Consider the following 20,402-nt stretch of genomic DNA (forward strand, 5'->3'; position numbering starts at 1 on the left):
CAGCTTTGCACACTCTTGGTATTCTCTCAGTCCGCTTCATGAAGTGGTCTCCTGGAATGGTTTCTAATTAACATGAGCCTTGTCAAGAGTTCATTTGTAGAATGACTTGCCTTCTTAATGTGTTTGAGACCATCAGTTGTGTTGTTCAGAGGTAGGGTTAGCACACAATGTACCTTTAGTAAGTTTTGATCAACTTCTTGTCATCAAAGATGCAGATGCATTTCAGGGTGCAGTGAACTGGCTGACTGTCTGTTAGTGCGTGTCACTGCAGGTGCATTCAGGGGCCATCGTAAAAGTGCAATACAGCCCTTGTATTTTGGGTTCATTTTTGCATTTTGCATTTTTATTTGAATCAAGAGAATCAAAATAATGGCATAGTGGTCACAGACAGAATGTTTTCTTTTGACTTTTTAGCAGGGACAGGCTAAATTATTTAACTTAAGATATAACACAAGCAAAAGTGTCAAAAGAGTGAAATATTAGTACAACCCTGATACCGATATCTGATCCACTGAAAAACCTTTGCTTGCTGTTGCTGCTGGTTCAGAGAACAACTAATGTGGTGTGCAGTTAAACACAGGATCCAATGCCGTTGAACAGAGGTGGGTAGTAACCAAGCGGCAACCTCCGGTCTAAAAATATGAGTCCAATCTGGAAGTGCTAAAAACTGCAGTTCATGGAGGATATGCTTGAGGCTGGCTCCGGGAGTACCAGAAACCACATACACACCAATTCAAAGAAGACGATCTTTACAGCAGAAATAAACATGTTTACAGTCTGGTTCAAAGGACGAGTGTAGTCTGGATAGCTCATTTCTCAATCGGCACACACTGTACGGGGGTGAATTTTTCTTCTAACGCTGCAATTTCGAAGATATTGAGATTACAAGTCTTCCAATGAGAGGCACAGCTGACTTGATTGACAGGCGGGAACACTGTAGCTGTTAGCGAGGAGGCTCAAAGCCCGCCTCTTTACGTCACACTCGCTCCACAGCAGCAATATGGCTGCCGCCGATGATTGGCCTCAAAACAGCGCTTCAGAAACAGATGGGTGACGTCACAGATACTACGTCCATATTGTATACAGTCTATGGTAGTAACGCGTTACATGTACTTGAGTAGGTTTTTAGGATTAATGTACTCCTTGAAGAATGTATTTGACACAAACCAAGGAATCAGGTCAATGATTTCAGAGGTGTGGATGATTTTTGATCAATAATGTATCCACTTCAGGATATTTCTCTGAAACCACATGGCATAAACAAAGGTTTCACTCTGACACATGCTGGGTTGGGAGGGACAGGAAGACAAAAAGGCCTGAGTGCAGGCTTTTATCATGTTGGGGAAGTGGCCTGGTCAGTTGTGACCTTATGAGGTGTTGTGAGTCAGGTTGAGAGAGAGAGACTTGTGATTTAACATCCACTATATGAATTATCTTAAAGAGAGAAAATGTTTTGGTAAAAATGAAAGACTAAAATGTTTTGAGCTTTCGACGACTAAAACTAGACTAAAAAGGGATTAAAGCTAACAGGCATTTTCATCGAAAGACTAAGACTAAGTCTAAAATAGCTGCCAACATTAACACTGAGAGGCTGTCACATGTTCCAGTTCAGTGATCAGGATGAAGAAAAATATGACACCAGCCTGGAAACAAACAAATGTAGTTCAGGTTTATAAATGTGTTAAAGTAAACATGCTTACTGGGAGGGACTTACTTTCTGTCTTTCTACCACTGGATTGTGGGAAAGGGCACTCCTTGCACTCCATCCTTCGATGGATGGAGGAACTGGGGCACAGGAATAGAGCATCACTGTTTACAAACTCATGCAATGAGAAAATGATCATCACTATCATCACTCTCTCTTTCTTATACTCCTCCATCTCTCTTTCCAACCCCAACTCGGTCTCAGCAGATGTGTGTCTAACATGAGTCTGGTCCTGCTGGAGGTTTCTGCCTGTTAAAGGAAGTTTGTCCTTGCCACTGTAACTTGCTAAATGCTGCAAAGTGCTCTGCTCATGGTGGATTAAGATGAGATCAGACTGAGTCCTGTCTGTAAGATGGGACTGGATCTGATCCGGTCTTGATGTTGGGTCTTTGTTGATAATAGAACATAGAGTTTGGTCTAGTAAAGATTGATTGATTGATGAAAGACAGCGCACAAAACAGCTGAAAAAAACGTGTTTACTTTCAGACAATGAACATTATTAAATCAGCAGTTTGTGTCGTTGTCGTCCAAAGGCAAATGTTACAAAATCAAAGACACACAACGTACAAGCAAACTTCAGGACAGCGTTATAAATAAAGAATCATTTCTGTAGAAACGATGAGCTTCTGTGAGCTCGAGTCTTAAACTGTCTCATTCCTCTGATCAGAGTCAGAGCTGCTCCAGCCTCTGCTACGTGTATAAATATCACAAATAGAAACACAATGCAAAAATAATAATGTACAAATTTAAATACGAATCTGTTCTGGATTCACCCTACAAACAGAATATCTTATAAAGTGAAAAGCTTGTTTAAGGTTTGTGATTGTTACATTAATCACTGCATTACTAAAAAACATACACTCAGTATTCTAGTGGTAGAAAACAGTTATTTATAACTCAGTAGCTTTCTAATGCTGGCTGTTTGGCCTGTGGAGATGAAGCACAGATGTTAGCAACAAACTTAAAAAAGACTTAAAGTAGATACAGACTGTTAGGATACAAAACTGTTGGCATCTTATGTGCAAACCACAAAATTCAGCTCTATGAGATAACTCAAATACATTCAAGTTCTGCATTAATGACAAACACAGCTGAACTCTGCTCCTTGTGATTATAAAAAATGCATGGTTTTTGGTGGGTAATAAATGCCACAATGCTTTTATGAAAGTCTCCTGACACAGACACAATGTTGGGTTTTGTTATAGGTGACAATATTTTCACAGCTGCATAAACACGTCTCACAAAGAGTTTGGGTTATTCTGCTCTCAGATCAAATTTAAAAATGCACCAAACCTTTACAGGTGAACTTAATTTGACCTGCTCTAAACTTCTGAATGCACACGTCCAACTGCTCAGTGTTTCAGTACTTATTGCATAACATACTGTACTCTAACAAGGTGATTATACGGTGGCTGGGAAGGCCAAAACAAATTTACAAAATCAGAAACACTTTTACAAGCAGTGAGACAATTTTACATACAACAGAACATTTTTAACAGTCCAGAAACAAAATTACAAACAGCAGATTCTGATTGAAAAGGAATGCACCACTGATTTTCAAAATAAAAGACGTCTGTAATATGAAAATGTGCTACAGCCAAGCGGCAAACTCCGGTCTCAAACGATGAAGCCAATGCAGAAGTGATATAAACTGCAATACATCGAAAATCCGCTTGAGGCTGGCTGCAGAAACACCGGAAACCACATAGATATGAATGGGAAAAAGACGATCTTTGCAGCATTAATAAACATGTTTACAGCCTGGTTCAAAAAACGTCTTGGCCCTACAACGCTAATCTCTCTAATGGCACACACTGTACGGGGGGAGAATTTTTTTCTAACGTGACGGTTAAGAAGATATTAAGATTATGAGTTTTGCCCAAATAAGGACATGACTGACGTGACTCCCGGTCGGGAACACACAGCCATTGGCTAAGAGACTCACACTACGTCACACTCTGCCTGGTTGAGTTCCGCATTACCAATATGGCTGCTGCCGTCGATTTGCTTCAAAACAGCTCTCAGGAACAGATGGGTGACGTCACGGATACTACGTCCATATTTTATACAGTCTATGGCCACAGCCAAGGAATTAATATGTTTTTGACATTAACAACCCTGTTTCCACTTTAATATTTTGATTCAGACTGATAAGAGAACACCTCAAAATGTGTTCCTGTCAATCACAGCTATATCTGATTTGGAATTTCAAAATAAATGTATATGCTAAATTTTGAAAGTCCAAATCAGATATAGCTGTGATTGGCAGGAACACATTTTGAGGTGTTCTCTTATCTGAATCAAACTATCTTAGTGGAAACAGGGTTGTTTATGTCAAATAAATATTAATTCACCAGCTGATGCACATTTTCATATTACAGGCATATTTTATTTAGAAAATCCGTAAACCACTCCCCTGATCACTTCCTGTATTTGGTACAGTCATTTTCCTACAGAATCTGCCGTTTGTAAATTTATATGTTCTTGGTAAAAGTGTTTTAATGTCATTTAGTTTTATAAAATGTTCTCTTATCAGTCTGGGTTGTTAATGTCAAATATATATGAATTCCCTGGCTGTTGCACATTTTCGTATTACAGACGTATTTTATTTTGAAAATCATTGGTAAATTCCTTTTCTGTCAGAATCTGACGTTTGTAAATTTGTTTCAGGACTTGTAAAATGTTCCATCTCTTGTAAAAGTGTTTCTGTTTTTGTAATTCGGTTTCCCAAAATGTAAATTTGTCTCAAACTTTGCATTGCACTTCCCAGCCACCGTATGATTTACCGCAAAAATCACAACAAGTGTCTGATCAATAAATCGACCTCTGAATGCTCTGGTGTGTATTCAAACAGTCCTCTTCATCACGCTGTTCACATTCTGACATCATGAGACCAAGACGACTCCTAATAATCGATCAATGACAGCACTGAGTAGTCCTGTAGAGGGTCTTAACCCCAAACCCCGGAACCTGAATGACCTGAGGGCAGCATGAGACGTCGATGTCAAGCTGTAATCGAAGCTCAGGGTCACATGACGAATTATTGAGACATTTTTGTTGTGGTATACCCACCACTGTTATTAGCTTTTGCTTCAATAAACAATTTGAGATTAAGGAATTATCATTGCATGCTTCTACTTTCACGACATATCGCTGTAGCATGAAGTTTTCAAATTCTGTGAGTAGTGTGTATTGCATTATTTTCAGGAAATAGAGCAACTATCAGAACTTGTGCTTTCAAACACTGCATAAACTAAAACAGCATTGCAGTGACTTCCACTCATGTATTATCATAGTGGGGGTTTCAGTCATAAAGATGCTACAGCACCGTGCAGCACATGACTACTCTGGATGCTTATTAAAATTTGCATTATTTGTGTGGTAAAAAAAAAGAAACTAAAGAGCGTTTTTTTGCATTTCTTGGCAGACTCAACATGTGGTTTAATACAAATGCTTTATGCAAAATCATTGGCCACTTCATCCCATGTAAGATTTTGGTTCATTGATGAGCCTATTCTTCTGTTAGAGTGAGCAGGTCTCACTTGACTTCATACATATTTACTGAATTCTAGGAAGCAGCAAATGTACTTTCACTTCTGTCTCTCGAAGTGAGTTAAGTATATCAGACTTACAGTCATAGGAGGGGCTACTTCTGTTTTTTTTTCCACTTGTTGCAAAAAAAAAGAAAGTCCTGTCACTTCTTTGAAGTGTCAAATATAGGCATTGCATGACATTGAACACTACCAATTTCATTTATCACTATGTGCAATGGAGAAACTGCTACAAACATCCCCCTGTACAAACACACACACACATGCAGACATTTCACAGCTCGCTCAGCGTGCCACAGTTACTGACTCTGCCTGCTTTAAAACAGTTCTCTGGTGCTTCTTTGCATAGCAGGTTGTCAAACAGGAGCTTTGTTTGCTTTTCTTCTCCATGTTTGAGAAGCAGAAATCAATCAAGTGTCTTAAATAGTCATCAGTGTGGCAGATTCTTGTCCACAGAAGTCAAATATATCACTTTGCAGAGAGATAAATGTTTATTCTGCAAAGACGGCTGAATGTAACTATGTGAAACAGCCTCCATGAGAAGGCACAGCTTTCAGTCCGGACAGGAAGAGGGAACTGTACACCAAAGATTGGACCTCCAGTACCCAATAACTGAACTCCTCTTCCTCTGTCCTTCAGCACAGCAAACTTAAAAAACGTTGCGTATGCCTTTGTTAGCTGAAACATCTCAGGCTGAAACCAGCTCAGATTGTCAGGACCCTCTGAGTGACCTGCCCGTCCTGTAACAGGGTCACAACCGCTGTGATCTTCAGTTGTAATCCTCACTCGTTTCTCGCCCTAGCTGCCAGACTTCTCCTCTTTGATGCAGTTCGGGGAAGCTTGCTTAGCAGTGGCAGGTCGGACCTTGGCGGGGTCGGTTGGAGCCTTTACGTTGTCGTTTTGGGTTTTGGCGGTCTCCGGGCGTGTTTTGGACTCTTTCTTTGGTAGAGGAAGGGCGGCCGGCTCCCAGAGGAAGAACTCATGGAGGAGGGTGTTGACAGGATCCGGACACTCCATCATGATCATGTGACTCCCGTCTTCCAGGACCTTCAGGAAGGCCATCAGGAGGATCTGAGAGGAGGTTGAAAAAATAAGTGAGTTTGTAACACTTTCTGTTTAATATGAAGGCACCAGCTCTGTTTGCAGGCCTCTGAATAACAGCCCACATCTACAAGCTTCTTCTTTGGAGTTCTGGATTAGATTTGGCCTTATCCATATAGTGGATTTTTTCATACTTTACGTTAGACCACTGTTGAGGAAAGTACGCTTCAAACCTGGTTTTCTGATGACATATTGGCAGCAGAACTGACTTAAATTCAGAACTTTGACATATCGCCTTTTAAGTTTTAATAGGGGCCAACATGTTGCAGATTCATCCCTAGTTCTTCAGTCATCAGCACTTTTTGTAGTCCCTGCCATTTGGACACTCTCCTTTTAGCTCAGTTTTGGTCTCCACCAATCCTGGAAGGAAATATGTGATTTTTGAGGCAAAAATGCTCCACAACATTAGAACTATTGATGCTAAACTTTTCCTGTCATATGTCTGGGGCTGAGCAGATGCGTAACTCTAAGTTTAACTCAGCTTGATCGCTGAAAACATTTCAGTCGGACAACTCACGTTTAAATTGTTTATTGTAGCAGCAAATACATATTTATGTTTGGCGCCCAGGCTCCGGCCTCATCACTCCCTGCAGATAAGTTTACATGCAGACTTTGAGGAGTGATGAGCAAAACATACTAAACACCCCCGGAGCCTGCAAGTGGAAGCTGGGGAGGCGGCGGGGAAGAAGAAAATATCAGCAATGGCATGCAGCAGCAGAGTCGTTGACAGGCAGAGGGAGAGATGGGAGATTTTTTCCCAGTTTAAATAGACCGCCAATTTGAGAGGCAGAGGGCAGGATTGGATGATGGATAAGAGAGTGGGACATGTGACGTGTATGGCAATGCAGCTCGAGTTGTCTGCCTGAACTAGCTCGCAGGCGTCGCTCTATTTGCATTATTATCATTATTATCATTGTTTTAGCATAATTTTTATTTCTTATTTATTCTATCTGATTTTATGTTATTTAATTATGATTTGATTTACTTTTTCTGCTATGTATCTAATTTTATTTCATTGATTTTATTGTAATTATTTTATTTTATAGATTTTATTGTAATTATTTTATTTTATTGATTTTATTTTCATGATTTTATTGTCATGATATTTATCTGATTTGATTTTATTGATTTATTAAAATGAATTTATTTTATTTTATAGATTATTTTGTAATGATTTTATTATATTTTTCTGGCACTTATCTGATCATTTTTATTTATTTTATTGCAATTAATTCGTTTTATTAATTTTAGTGTTATTATTTCTTTATTTTCTATGTAATAGATTATTTTGTAATGATTTTATTTTACTTTTCTAGTATTTATCTAATTTTATTTGTAATGATTTTATTTTTCTTTTAATTATGTCATATTACTTTCCTCTATCTTGTTTTAGTCTTGTATCATTTTACCTATTTCTGTTGTTTTCTGTCTCTGTTTTTTTGTGAAGCACTTTGAGCTGCATGCTTGAATGTATGAAAAGTGCTTCATAAATAAAAATAAGTGGAGTTGAAAATAGCTTCCTGCATCTGGATACAAAATTGGTAAGCGATGTGAGTTATTTTATTCAGGCCATAAAACCAACAAATAATGTAACAGATGCTTAAAACCTCTGTAAAGCTAAGATACACTAAGTTCTGTCTGGACTTAGAGCCTTTTTTTATAATGTTGAACTGAAGAAGGTGGAGATTTGGAAGTAAAGTCTTAATATGACGTGAACAAAGTCTTACATTTACCGAAATAAAGCCCTGTTTATATGGTCTCAACTTACTTATGCTTTTTTCATTCCATTTATTTGTACAGTGTAGGAAAATAATGCTAAGTGTCTGATTCATGGAGTCACTTTCTCATTGGACCAGTGTGTGAAGAGTCTCACTCACCTCTGCCATGCGCTGGTCCTCATCAATAGGGACAAACTTGTCGTGCATGCCATGAATCAGCAGGATGGGCACTGTGAGTTCAGCGTGGTATACCTCGTCCCCTTCAGGCCAGTACTGCCCGCTCATCATAGCACGCAGCACAAAGGACGACACGTTAAAGGCATTGTTGTCTTTCAGCAGCTGCTTCTCCTTGGCACCCTGCCGAGCAAAGCCAGCCCTGTGGGAGGCAGAGGGGAGGAGATGGATATAAATTACAAATACATTCTAAACATTTCTGTATCCAGTTGTGTTGCTGAGTGTGTCTTACTTGAGAAAGCTCCAGGCTAGCAAAGGGGACAGGCAGTGAAGCACACAGGTGGGCAGGTTGAAAATGGAGCAGAGGCTGGGCTCCAGAGCAGTGGGGCCACCTCCGTTTATCATCACCATCTTGTGAATCTGCTCCGGATACTCATGGGCCAGGAAGGTACAGAACGACACACTGTAGGAGAGCAGAACAGACGGCAGGTTACAGGAAAGACCTGAGGAGTCTGGCTGACCAATGTCGACTGTTTGAAAAGTGTGGTGGGGGTTACCATTCTGCAACTTTTACATGCATGTTTGCATGGAGTAAAGTGTGTACTTATTCATCAAAGTACTATAATATTAGGATTTTAACATTGAATAGCTGTAATCATAAAATAGACAAGTTGTTTCAGAAACACAGATGCCAGTTATGGTACTTTTTGACCATTTTTTTAAACCCTTGAGATTCCAATGTGGCTACAGCTTAATAAGCTAGCTACAGTTTATGCTAAAACATATCACTGTGAAAAATCACTTCTTAGTTAAGTTATTAAAGGCCCTGTGAGGAGTTTTGAACTGGCTGAGAAACAGACTAAAAATTATACCGATGCCTCTTTATGATCTTCAATAGCAAACAAGACCATCAGCAGCAACACTGACACCTTCTCTGTTGTCATTTTTAATGCCCGAAACCGCCCTGGGGGGGTAGGTGTCAGACCAGATGATGAACATCTCGCTTCAGAAACAGCCTTTATTTGACTGTTTTCATGGAAAATAATCACATTGCCTGATAAAGTTGACTGTTAAAAGACAACAGGATGAGGTTTTTGTTGAAAACACTACTTTTGCATGTATAGGACAAGAGATAAGAGGTATCACTTTGTCCACAAGGGGGTGCCAGAATCGATACAAAACAAAAGTTCCTCACAGCAGCTTTAACTCTGAAAACATTTTCCTAATCAGATTATGGCCTTAAATGTTAGTTCAAGTCTTCCCCAATGCAGCATAATGTGTTTGTTTATACTAATCAATGTGTTGTCCCATTAGGATTAAAACAGAGAGCAAAGCTTAGCTACATTAAATTTATCTAGCTAGCATGAACAACTTGAAAAAAGGCATTATTCTGTATTCTGTTGGATTAAAGTACACTTTGTTGAATCACTGTATGTTTAGTGTATTTTTTTTTATTGTGTTGCAACAATTAGCAACCCATTTGATGTTACATTAACTGTGAACTACTGATGCAACTTGCTAATCAAGCTAATACCCACTTCTTGTGATAAACAGGGCTCTCGGTGCACAGCCAATTTATGCATACATATATGACCACTTCTGGCTTTGTAAGAAAAGTTTGAGAAGACCAAAATCTATAACACATTAGTCAAATTCAAACACAAAGTCTGCTGTTACCCAGATATATACATAGATTGCTAACACGTGCTAAAATTAGACCAGGCCAAGTGCAGCTGTAATTACAAAACCCATGAATTTAATGAAGTTCTATTATCTAATATTATGTGTGTGTAAGTAGGAGATTGTGTTGTGTCTTCAATAACACAGCAACACTTCAAGACATTATTTCATTACAACAATAAACTGAAAAAGCAGCAAAATCAGGATCACTTAGCTCCTGGTGGAACAAGTAAATGCTTTGTTCATATGTTTGCTCATCAATCAATTATTACGAGTAAGCATTTTTAAAGTGTTGTAGATCAGTTAGAAACATGTACATACTGTTAATTTGTCTGAGCATTACATGTATCCTTATATTATAAATCAAGAAACAGGAACATCCAAAATCCTCAGGTCCATTTGAACTGTGCTATCAAATCCTCTGTATGTCTGGTACATACTGCAGTTTTTGACAATAAAGAAGACTTTGACTTTGACTAAATGTTAAAGTTAGGATCTTAAACTTACCCGTATGAATGTCCTATGAGAATATTCCTTTTGCGTGCATATCTCTTAAAAACAAGTCTCATGTCCTCTGCCAGGGCATAGAAAGTGTATGCAGCAGCTATCTGTGGTGCTGAGCTGGCTCCATGTCCTGCCAGGTCTGGGGCGATCACCTCATAACCCAGCCTGGAAAAGAAGTCCAACTGGCTTCCCCAGATGTCCAGTGAGCCCCCTACTCCATGAATGAAGAAAAGAGCCACGTCTGCATGTGTCCCTCTGCAGGCTGAGATCTTTCTCTCACAGTCAATCACCACCGTGCGCTTTGGTTTCCTCCTGCGCCTCCTGGGCTGCTGCGACTGCTCGGTCTGTGCAGCAGCAGCAGGAGCATCTCCTCCTGCTCCTGCTTCAGATGTCCCGTCTTTTGCAGCTGAGGCAGACTCAGACATAGGCTCGGGCATGTTGACAGGAGATGCTGAGTTAACACAGTCTGTCAGTTCAACCTCCACGGTGCTGTTTGGTTCTGTGTCTCCATTCTGGTAGTTTTTCAACTCCCCGCTTGATCTGTCACCTAAGTTCTCAATGAAAAGCTGTCCATTACGATACACTGTGATCTTTCGTTTGCAGCTGACGCTCCCTCCCGGTCCGGTGGGCTCCTCCACCACCGGTCTGTCAGGGATGATGTGTCGAACCCGCAGGACACGGCCCGGTTTCACCTCCACAAACTCAAAGCCGTCAGCTGGTTCTGAGGTTTCTACAGGGACAACCACGTTAGTGGACTTTGAAGTCAGGCAGCAGAGTAGACCCTCTATAAAGCTGGTCAGCATGACTGCCAGTCTGCAGGTAAAACATAAACATGAAAACACTCGTAAACATTCAAAGTTACACGACACAAAGTCACAGAAAAACAAAGGCACAACAATTCTCAACCTAATTCAAGAACTTTTTCTTGTGTTTAAATATTTGTGTTACACCTCAGGACTTTGATCTGAACCTTAAAGCTGCTGTTTGTAGTCACAGAGTAATCATCTGTTCATAGAGAGGCACTTCAAATGTCAACACTATCCCTCCCAACCAGATTTCCTCTTAGCCCCCCAACACAGATCGGCGTGTGCAGTCATGATAACCTATCTGAGGACGTAGTAGGGGCCGATCCTTAACCAATCAGGACAGAGGATTGGAGATTAGCTGTGATTGGTCCGTCATAACGGGAACGAGGGGAATTATAACATTGCTTTATACAAAGGCATTGGAAAATGCAGAGATTTCGCAATAGTCTCAAATTACTCCACTTACCGATGAGTACCGATGGGTATTATGACCTTTTCTCCAAACCCAGCAGAAAAAAGTACAGTTTTTTACAGCAGTCCTACCAACAGTAGCTTTAACTGTATTTTAAAACTAAGGTCTGCAATTCTAATTTAATCTGGTAGGATCTGAAACATGCATACAAGTCCATTCTTTCATTCATTCAATCAATCAATCAATCAATCAATCAATCAATCAATCAATCAATCAATCAATCAATCAATCAATCAATCAAGCTTTGTTTATATTGTACCTTTCATACAAATCAAATGCAATTCAAAATGCTTCATAGCGATTGAAAACAATAAAGAAGCAGAAGTCAAATATTGGCAAATATGCTACACATTAAAAAAGAAAAATGGGTTTTGAAGTAGAGACTAATAAAACAATAAAATATATATAAGATTGCAAATAAATTTAAGCATTAAAAAGAAAACAAGAATATAAATAGTTAAAATCAATAGATTAAAAGGGTAAGGAACAATTTGAAGATAAAATAAAGGCGCTAAAAACATCAGTAAAACTGATAAGAAAAAAATAAAAAATAAATATTTGAAATAAATGAAATAATAAAAAAACATTAAAATCAATTTAAAACATCAAAGTAATAAAACTACTTAAAATTGATAAATCAGGGTTTGAATAAGTAAGAAACTGAAACCTCAAAAGTACTTTTGTTGCATATTTTGTGTATATTCATTATTTTCATATCATTAAAATATATGATTTGAGTTTGTATATTCAACTGTTTATTTCTATTTTTATTAATAACTCTTTTTCTTTAATCATCTGCTCCTAATGAGTAATACCAGAAGGTCTCTTACTAAAGTTAAAGCAGTATATAACTGTCATATAACACTGTTACAACTGAAAGTCCTGTGAGCACATTTTTAGGTATAATTGACACCACTATATGACCCACAGAATCAAACTGACCCCTCAGAGACGACTGACCTTTCCTGTGGTTGTTTTAAATGCCTCAATCTGCTGCCATGAAGTTGGATTAAGACAGAGCCAGGAAGTAGACTGAAAGAGCCTTTGTTTACATTTTCCCCCGTCAATGTGTCACAGTGAGTAGTGCGTAAGACAGTTAAAGGGATGAGGGAGACTTTTTCTAAATCAGTTCTGGACCGGACAAAAGCAGTTCAGACACAAGACGCCACTTTGTCCACAGAGGGCGCCAAAATCAACAACAAGGCACATTTCCCCCATCAAATGACTGTCAGTAAAATGTACCTAAAGAGCTTCTTTTGCAGAGATCTAATCACTCATACTGCAGTGGGGAGAAGGGGGATCAATTAAGATGATTCAACTCATAGTGCACATTTTACCTGGCGGCTTTCACACTGGTTTGATACAGTCAGATAAAGATGAAAAAAAACAACTTTTGTATTAATTTTGGATTTAGGTCAAACATGTTTCAGATACTAGAGAAGAGCAGCAGATAGACATAAAAAGGGTAAGTTAAAGCTGATGAACTCTTCAACATTTGCTTATTTATTCTACTTTATATTGACTTTGCAATACTGAAGAATTTAACCCACATTTCATATTGGTGCGTGCACCATAATTTATCATAACTAGTAATTCAATATTTTGGATCTACAATCAAGATCAGCCAAAAAAGGCAAGTAATAAAGGTTATTAAATAAGTATAGTGGAGACAAATGTATAAATGTACTGGTGTAAAAGTATAAAGTGAATTTAAATGAGTTAAATTAACAGAGCATCTTTTATTTAAGAGGATTTTATTATTTTTCAGGCTGTATCACTGGTAGGGTTTTATAATTTCATTAGAGAATTTTCTATTTTTCTATTTTATAATTTCGTATTTTTAAGTTTCATAATTCTATAATAATATTTCATATATTTTTATATTGTGTATATTTTTATTATTTTATATTTTTTCTTCCTACAGTTTTATATCTTTATAATTTTACATTTTTGTGTTTTATTATTAAATATTTTTATAACTTCATAATTTTATACTTTAATAATTTTGTATTTGTATTTTTATATTTTAATCAAGAGGTTTTAATTATTTTTCAGGCAGTATCACTGGCAGGTTTTTATCATTTTATATCATAATTTTATATTTTATATTTTTGTATTTTTGTATTTTATTGTTTTGAATTTTTGTATTTTATTGTTTTGTATTTTATAATTTCATGATTTTATACTTTTATAATTTTATACTTGTATTTTTTTGTTTTTATTATTATTCAGGCAGTATCACTGGCATGTTTTTATTTTATATCATAATTTTCTATTTTTCTACAATTTATGATTTTATATTTTAATCATTTTAAAGGATTTTCTAATTTTCTAATTTCAAATTTTTCTAATTTTATACGTTTCTATTTTTCTATTTTTCTAATTTCTAATTTTACATTCTAATAATTGTATAATTGTATATAGTTATATTTTATATTTCTGATTTCAGATTTTTTGATTGTTTTAAACTTTTATCTTCTGTTTTTGTTTTTATTCGTCGTGTTTATGTCATTTTATTTATCTTCCTCACATTTCTCTTTTATTGTCTTCACGTTCAGTAAAGAATCTTCAAATTCACCAGAGCAGTACTTAAGTGCATGTTCTCAGAGACCTTCCTCTGCTGTCAATCACTCTGTAATCACTCTGTCGAGTTGTAATATCAAACGTAGTTCTTCTCATTCATCTGTAGAACAGTTTTGACTCTCTGTGTCAGTACCAGGGGACTTTAAGTGTTCCAAAGAAATAGGTTAAGAACTTTATCAGCCTTTACAATCTGTTGACTGATTACAACCCAAACCCTTAAGACTTTCTGTCAGAAGTAAGTGAGCAGCATCTTCCCTCGACGCGGACTTTGGTGGTATTAATAGACGGGGACAGTAATAGCTCCTCGCCTTAAAGCTGTCCACCATGTGACCACTCTGCACCAGCATACACTGCCTGCCACACGGTCAGTCAAACCACAGAAGTGTTAGCACACAATAAGTGGTCCTTTTTGAAGAATGACTGAGTAAAACTGCATCTTCAATCATATTCAGGAGTAAAAGGAGAGCTGCATTATTAGCTTGGTGTGCATGGGTTGATACAGAGCATGAAAAAGTGTGGAAACGTACATTTCCAAAGAATAATTAAGACTGTGTCTAACGCAGGTCTCATACAAACTACCTACACAGTTCACAGGATGTTAAGCTGTCAGTTGATTATCTTCCATGGCAACAGCTAAGCAGCCGAGCAGGGTCTGCAAGTCTCTCTGCTGGTGGTATTATCCTGCCTTCCTGTTGCTCTCCTCCCGGCCACGGGGGATTACACTCTCCATCTCTCTCTGTCTAAGTCCACATAACACAATCTGTCTCTCTCTCCTCTCCAGCGACAGTAAACAGGGACGCTCTCTCTCTCCTCTCCCTCCATGTGATTTGTTGCATCTTTTTTTTCAGCAGCTCCTGTTTTCATCGAGGGATTATGGACACAATTGTAATACAGCATTCCTGCTTTGCCGGCTGTCCCTGCAGCCTTTCTGCTTATACTTGCACTTTCCTTTCTCTAAACAGGAGTGTGTTACAGAGCCGTGTGTGTGAGCCAGTGGAAGAGGCGGAGCAGGTTGTTTTGATATCACTCCAGCATCCATTACGAAGGCACCAGGTGTTACTTTTACTACTCTATTGTCTCTCTTGCACTCTCTCTGTTAATGACAGAGGCCTGTGTTTAATGTAGTGACACCAGTACAACACTGGGTTGTCTTGGAGTTAACTAAACTTAATGAGCTTACCATAAGCTTACCTTCCAGATGTGGACAAAACAAGAGCACAGACACAGCTTCTACCATGTTACACATTTGATGTGCGTCTCCAACTACTGTGATACATCACTTCACCTAAATAATAGGTCTCTATAAACTGTAGCAACCACTAACTGAAGAGGGAAAGTGCACTATGTTTGTGACCTTTCTGAATGAAGGTATAAAATATTAACATTCATTAAGCTATCATAAATTTAAAGCTGCTGCTCTGGACGTGCCAGACTCCAGCTGCTACAAATACTACTATCCGTCTCCCCACTATCATCTCTCTCTCTCTTCATCTCCCTCTATCCCTCTCTCCAACACGGTCTCAGCAGATGTGTGTCTAACATGAGTCTGGTCCTGCTGGAGGTTTCTGCCTGTTAAAGGAAGTTTGTTCTTGCCACTGTAACTTGCTAAATGCTGCAAAGTGCTCTGCTCATGGTGGATTAAGATGAGATCAGACTGAGTCCTGTCTGTAAGATGGGACTGGATCTGATCCTGTCTTGATGTTGGGTCTTTGTTAGTAACAGAACATAGAGTACTGTCTAGACCTGCTCTCTTTGTAAAGAGTCTTCAGATCAATCAATCAATCAATCAATCTTTATTTGTATAGCGCCAAATCACAACAAACGTTATCTCAGGACGCTTTTACAAACATAGGAGGTCTAGACCACTCTATGTCAAATTATGAACAGAGACCCAACTTCAAGACAGGGTAAGACTCAGTCTGACCCCACCATAATCCATCATGAGCATTGCACATCGCAGTATTTAGCAAGTTACAGTGGCGAGGAAAAACTTCCTTTTAACAGGGAGAAACCTCCAGCAGAACCAGACTCATGTTAGACAGCCATCATGCCTCGACCGAGTTGGGCCTGGAAAGACAGATAGAGGGGAGTAAGAGAGAGATAACATTTGTTGTGATTTGGCGCTGTGTAAATAAAGATTGATTGATTGATGTTTTGTGGTATCAATATTCCCTGCAGACGTCTTATATCTTGGCTCCTCTTAAATTCTTTCTTCTGTCTTTGAGGCATCAAAGCATCATTCTGACTTTTTCCTGCAGAAAACATGAACAAAGGTTCAGTTGTACTTTCTGTAAATTGCCTTAACTGACAACATAGGGATTAAACACTACTATGCCCAAATAATCAACGTGAGTCCTGATAGTCTGATTTGCTTTAACTCACACAGAAGCATCAGAATCAATTTCAGTGTGTTTCATAACCAGCTTGAGACGCCTCACAGGAGTTTTAAATCATGCATATTATCTAAATGACATGAGAGAAGGAACTGTTTCCAGAAATGGTCCCAAAAAAACGTAACACCTTTAGATCCAAGCTCCCCGATTCAATTTCTGAATTAACTTGAGAATACATTTCTGCTTTGGAGTGGTGATTGATTGCAGTACCTCTTGTCATCCTTATTTAGTCTTTGTATATATAATTCAATGCAAAGAGAATGTAGGCCTTGTGTTTTCCATCAGATAAAAACATACTCAAGATTATGGAGTACTAGCATGAAACATCAGCTGCAGGTTAATGAGGCTGTAAAACACAACCTACACCATGCTTATTGATCCTTTACGTATCATACTACTTTCAGTTTGGTGTGAAAGTAGAAAGTCTAGAAATAGATCCATGCTGGAAGAGATCAAGTGTCACCAACGCAAAACCAGACCATTTTGGTACCCAGAGGACACAGCCTCTCAGCTCCTGTCGAACAACATCTCACTGAGAGTACCTGCTCTGCTCTCCTGATGGTTCTTTAGTGGGCCACTGGAGCAGTCAGGTGTTAATTATCTTTTATTTAAGGTCTAATTATAGTGATAATAAGGGACAGACAGAGGCTACTTTTTCACCTTTGCTCCAAGGCAGAGCTTTCTCTAATAGAACCCTGAGTAGAAGTGCAGCGAGTTTAACTGTAGTCCCTACTGAGGCTTCAGGAGGCTGTTACATAACCACTCACGTAGATCAGACACAGTCATAGTGAGGACTGATGCCCAGAAAAGAGGAGGGAGACTGAGGAATTCTAAGAACAGTAGGTTCACTGTCCCGCCGTTGAACCTACTATTTACTGGCTCAGGCCTGTCTGATTAATAGTTACTAAACAGTGAATCAAGATCACTAGTTTATGTTGTATATCACATTTTTCATCAATAGAGAAATCAATTTGTGTGATTTATGATTTATAAGAAGATTTCTGCATGAGAATAAAGTGTTTTTAGCATAAAACTGTATTATATTTTGGAGTTTAACACGGTATAAAACAAAAACAACTTTTGTGAGCATGTTGCTGCACATGAGGGCCCATGGTTTAATTGCAATTGGTTAAAAATCAGTTTACTGCCCCCTGAAACCAGGACTTGAACTAACACTGTGCTAGCTTAGACTTGCGTTAGTCTAAGAAAGTACTTTATTAATCCCCAGGAGGGGGGGATTCAGGTTTTATATTCTGGGGTATCTTTGATTATGCTACACTCAAAGCTACATACACTCATGCACAAACTTACTATGGCCATGCACTTATGGAGAGACGTCAGACTGAGGAGGCTGCAAGCGGCGACCTGTGGTCTAAAAATATGAGTTTAATGTGGAAGTGTTAAAAAGTGCAGTTCCTTGAGTGTCCACTTGAGGCTGGCTCCGAAAGTACCGGAATTCACATACACACCAATTCAAAAAAGCTGATCTTTACAGCAGAAATAAACATGTTTACAGCCCGGTACAAAGACGAGTGTAGTCTGGATAGCTCATTTCTCGATCGGCACACACTGTACGGGGGGGTGAATTATTTTCTAATGCGGCAATTTCGTAGATATTGAGATTACGAGTCTTCCAATGAGAGGCACAGCTGACTTGATTGACAGGCGGGAACACTGTAGCTGTTGGCTAGGAGGCTCAAAGCCCGCCTCTGTACGTCACACTCGCTCCACAGCAGCAATATGGTTCCCGCTGACGATTGGCCTCAAAACAGCTCTTCAGAAACAGATGGGTGACGTCACGGATACTACGTCCATTTTTTATACAGTCTATGGGAAGCTGCCATAAACCAGCGCCACCCGAGCAATTGGGGATTCTGTGCCTTGCTCAAGGGCACCTCAGCAAATGATCCAGCACCTCTCCAGCCACTGGTCCAAATGCCAAACTTGGTCCATGCTGGGACTTAAACTGGCATCCCTCCAGTTCCCAAGCGAAGTCCCTATGGAATGCAGCCACTGCCGCCCCACTTCACTCTCAATACACTGTGTATGTTTATTATGGTCACGTGATATTAACCTGATTATTTCTGTTTACCTGCTACAATCTTTACTGAAAGTTCATTACAAAAAAAAATGCAGGCCTTTGATAAGTTGCAAGCCAGAGCTCAGAAAAGTTCAAATACATACATTTTTTTCCTAAATTGTATAAATAAACTTTATTATTATCATGCAAAGATTAGTGGCCCTTCATCAAAAGGCATGGAACATAAAATAAACATGAAAAACTGCCATGCCAACTGCATGGGTGACTAGCTGTGTGGCTAGTGTTAAATAACACAGGTGAGACTCACTGCAGGGGAGAATCAATGGCCCCTGTCTATTCACTGCTGACAACAGAGAGAGCTGAATAGGCCACTTGCTGCCCTCAGGCATCTCAAACAAGGTTAGTGCTAGAATGTGTTCCTCTCTTTACTCTAAAGAACTGTTATAAATAAACTGAATATCACAATTAAACAACAGGTTGTCTGTAAACATGTTGTCGTGTCTCGCAGTGTGACATGCAGCGACCTTCTCCCCTGTCTGTAGACTGTTTAGAGATTACAGGAACTTAGATAAACATCAGAACAAAACTTTTATCATGAAGAGAAATAAACATACCTTTCTATTTTCGTAAACTCCGCCAAAAAAGATCAGTTAGATGCGGGTTCCTCATGAAGCATTGCGGATGTAGAAGAGCTGTAATCTGTGGCAGCCAATCCAATAATCTAATTTATCTGGTTGTCCTGGAAGGAGTCTTCACATGGCCGACTCACAGCGTAGTCTACCTGTGAGGGACTCACACACTCCCAGGTCCAAAGATCTGAGAGAGACAGCTCTTTGTGGGGTTCATGTTGTCTTTTGGTGACGGTGTTAGGAGACGGACCAGAGTCCAGCTGGGTGTCAGAGTCACCTCTCAAAGTGAGACACGCTGACCTGCTGGTTCAGTTAGAACTGCCCCCTGCTGCTGCGTGACGCCAAACACAAGGAGATAAAAACAGAAGAAGAAAAAAACAAAATAGGGATCAAATAATACTTGTTTTTTATTTTTGTTTGTTTTAAGATATGATAAGAGTTATTGGTAGAAATTTAGATTTATTTGAAAAAATACATTTAATTTTTATTTTTTTTAAAGTAAATTTAGATCCTTATCTAATGTTCTGTAATGCCCAACCCTTTTCAAATGATCACTGAATCTTAAAAAATCATATCCAATACAAGCCATCATGACTTGGATTTGAAGTGCTTTGTGGTTGATAGTATGGAAGCCCTAAAAGGACATACATTTAATTTAAATACATTTAATTTTCTTAGTTATTAGTCTTTGTGGTTAGAGTGACTGTGTATCTAGCTAGATATTGTAGTCTAAAATAGTAAGAAATTTGAGCTTGAAAACTGAATTGAGCAGAAAAGTATGGTGGCCCTGAAGTGCAAATCACAACGGCAAATCAGAAACATTAATCAAACCGGAAGAAGTAGGTCCCCTCGGGGGACATGACTCGTCGCTGATTGGACTGAGGGTACCAACTTCTCCCGGCTCTCTGATTTGCCGTTGTGTTTTCTGAATTACTGTTGTGATTTGCACTTCAGGGCCACCGTAGAAAAGAGAAGGCTTGGTTTGTTTTTCCATTGGCATCACTGTGTACAGATTACACAACAACATATGGTATATATAAAAAAT

General features: G+C 38.8%; 1 protein-coding gene across 1 annotated transcript; it reads right to left on the bottom strand.

Annotated features, from left to right (window-relative positions):
- Positions 1 to 4,395: 4,395 nt before the first annotated feature.
- Positions 4,396 to 19,676, bottom strand: abhd8b (abhydrolase domain containing 8b). Its single transcript, XM_034710935.1, has 5 exons — positions 19,343 to 19,676; positions 10,437 to 11,246; positions 8,542 to 8,712; positions 8,235 to 8,451; positions 4,396 to 6,327 (listed from the first exon to the last, which is right to left on the bottom strand). Exons 2-5 carry the CDS (start codon positions 11,234 to 11,236, stop codon positions 6,055 to 6,057), a joined length of 1,461 nt encoding a protein of 486 aa, XP_034566826.1. The 5' UTR covers positions 11,237 to 11,246; positions 19,343 to 19,676; the 3' UTR covers positions 4,396 to 6,054.
- Positions 19,677 to 20,402: the final 726 nt, after the last annotated feature.

This window comes from Notolabrus celidotus, chromosome 2, assembly GCF_009762535.1.
Source record: "Notolabrus celidotus isolate fNotCel1 chromosome 2, fNotCel1.pri, whole genome shotgun sequence".
NCBI lineage: Eukaryota > Metazoa > Chordata > Actinopteri > Labriformes > Labridae > Notolabrus > Notolabrus celidotus.

Bases quoted from the DNA above. Each gene is read 5' to 3' on its own strand.
- abhd8b (XM_034710935.1), bottom strand. From the start codon at position 11,236: ATGCTGACCAGCTTTATAGAGGGTCTACTCTGCTGCCTGACTTCAAAG. The intron at 8,713-10,436 runs GTAAGTTTAAGA...GCTCTCCTACAG, and splicing joins CTCATAGGACATTCATACGG to TGTGTCGTTCTGTACCTTCC. The intron at 8,452-8,541 runs GTAAGACACACT...TGCCTCCCACAG, and splicing joins CTAGCCTGGAGCTTTCTCAA to GGCTGGCTTTGCTCGGCAGG.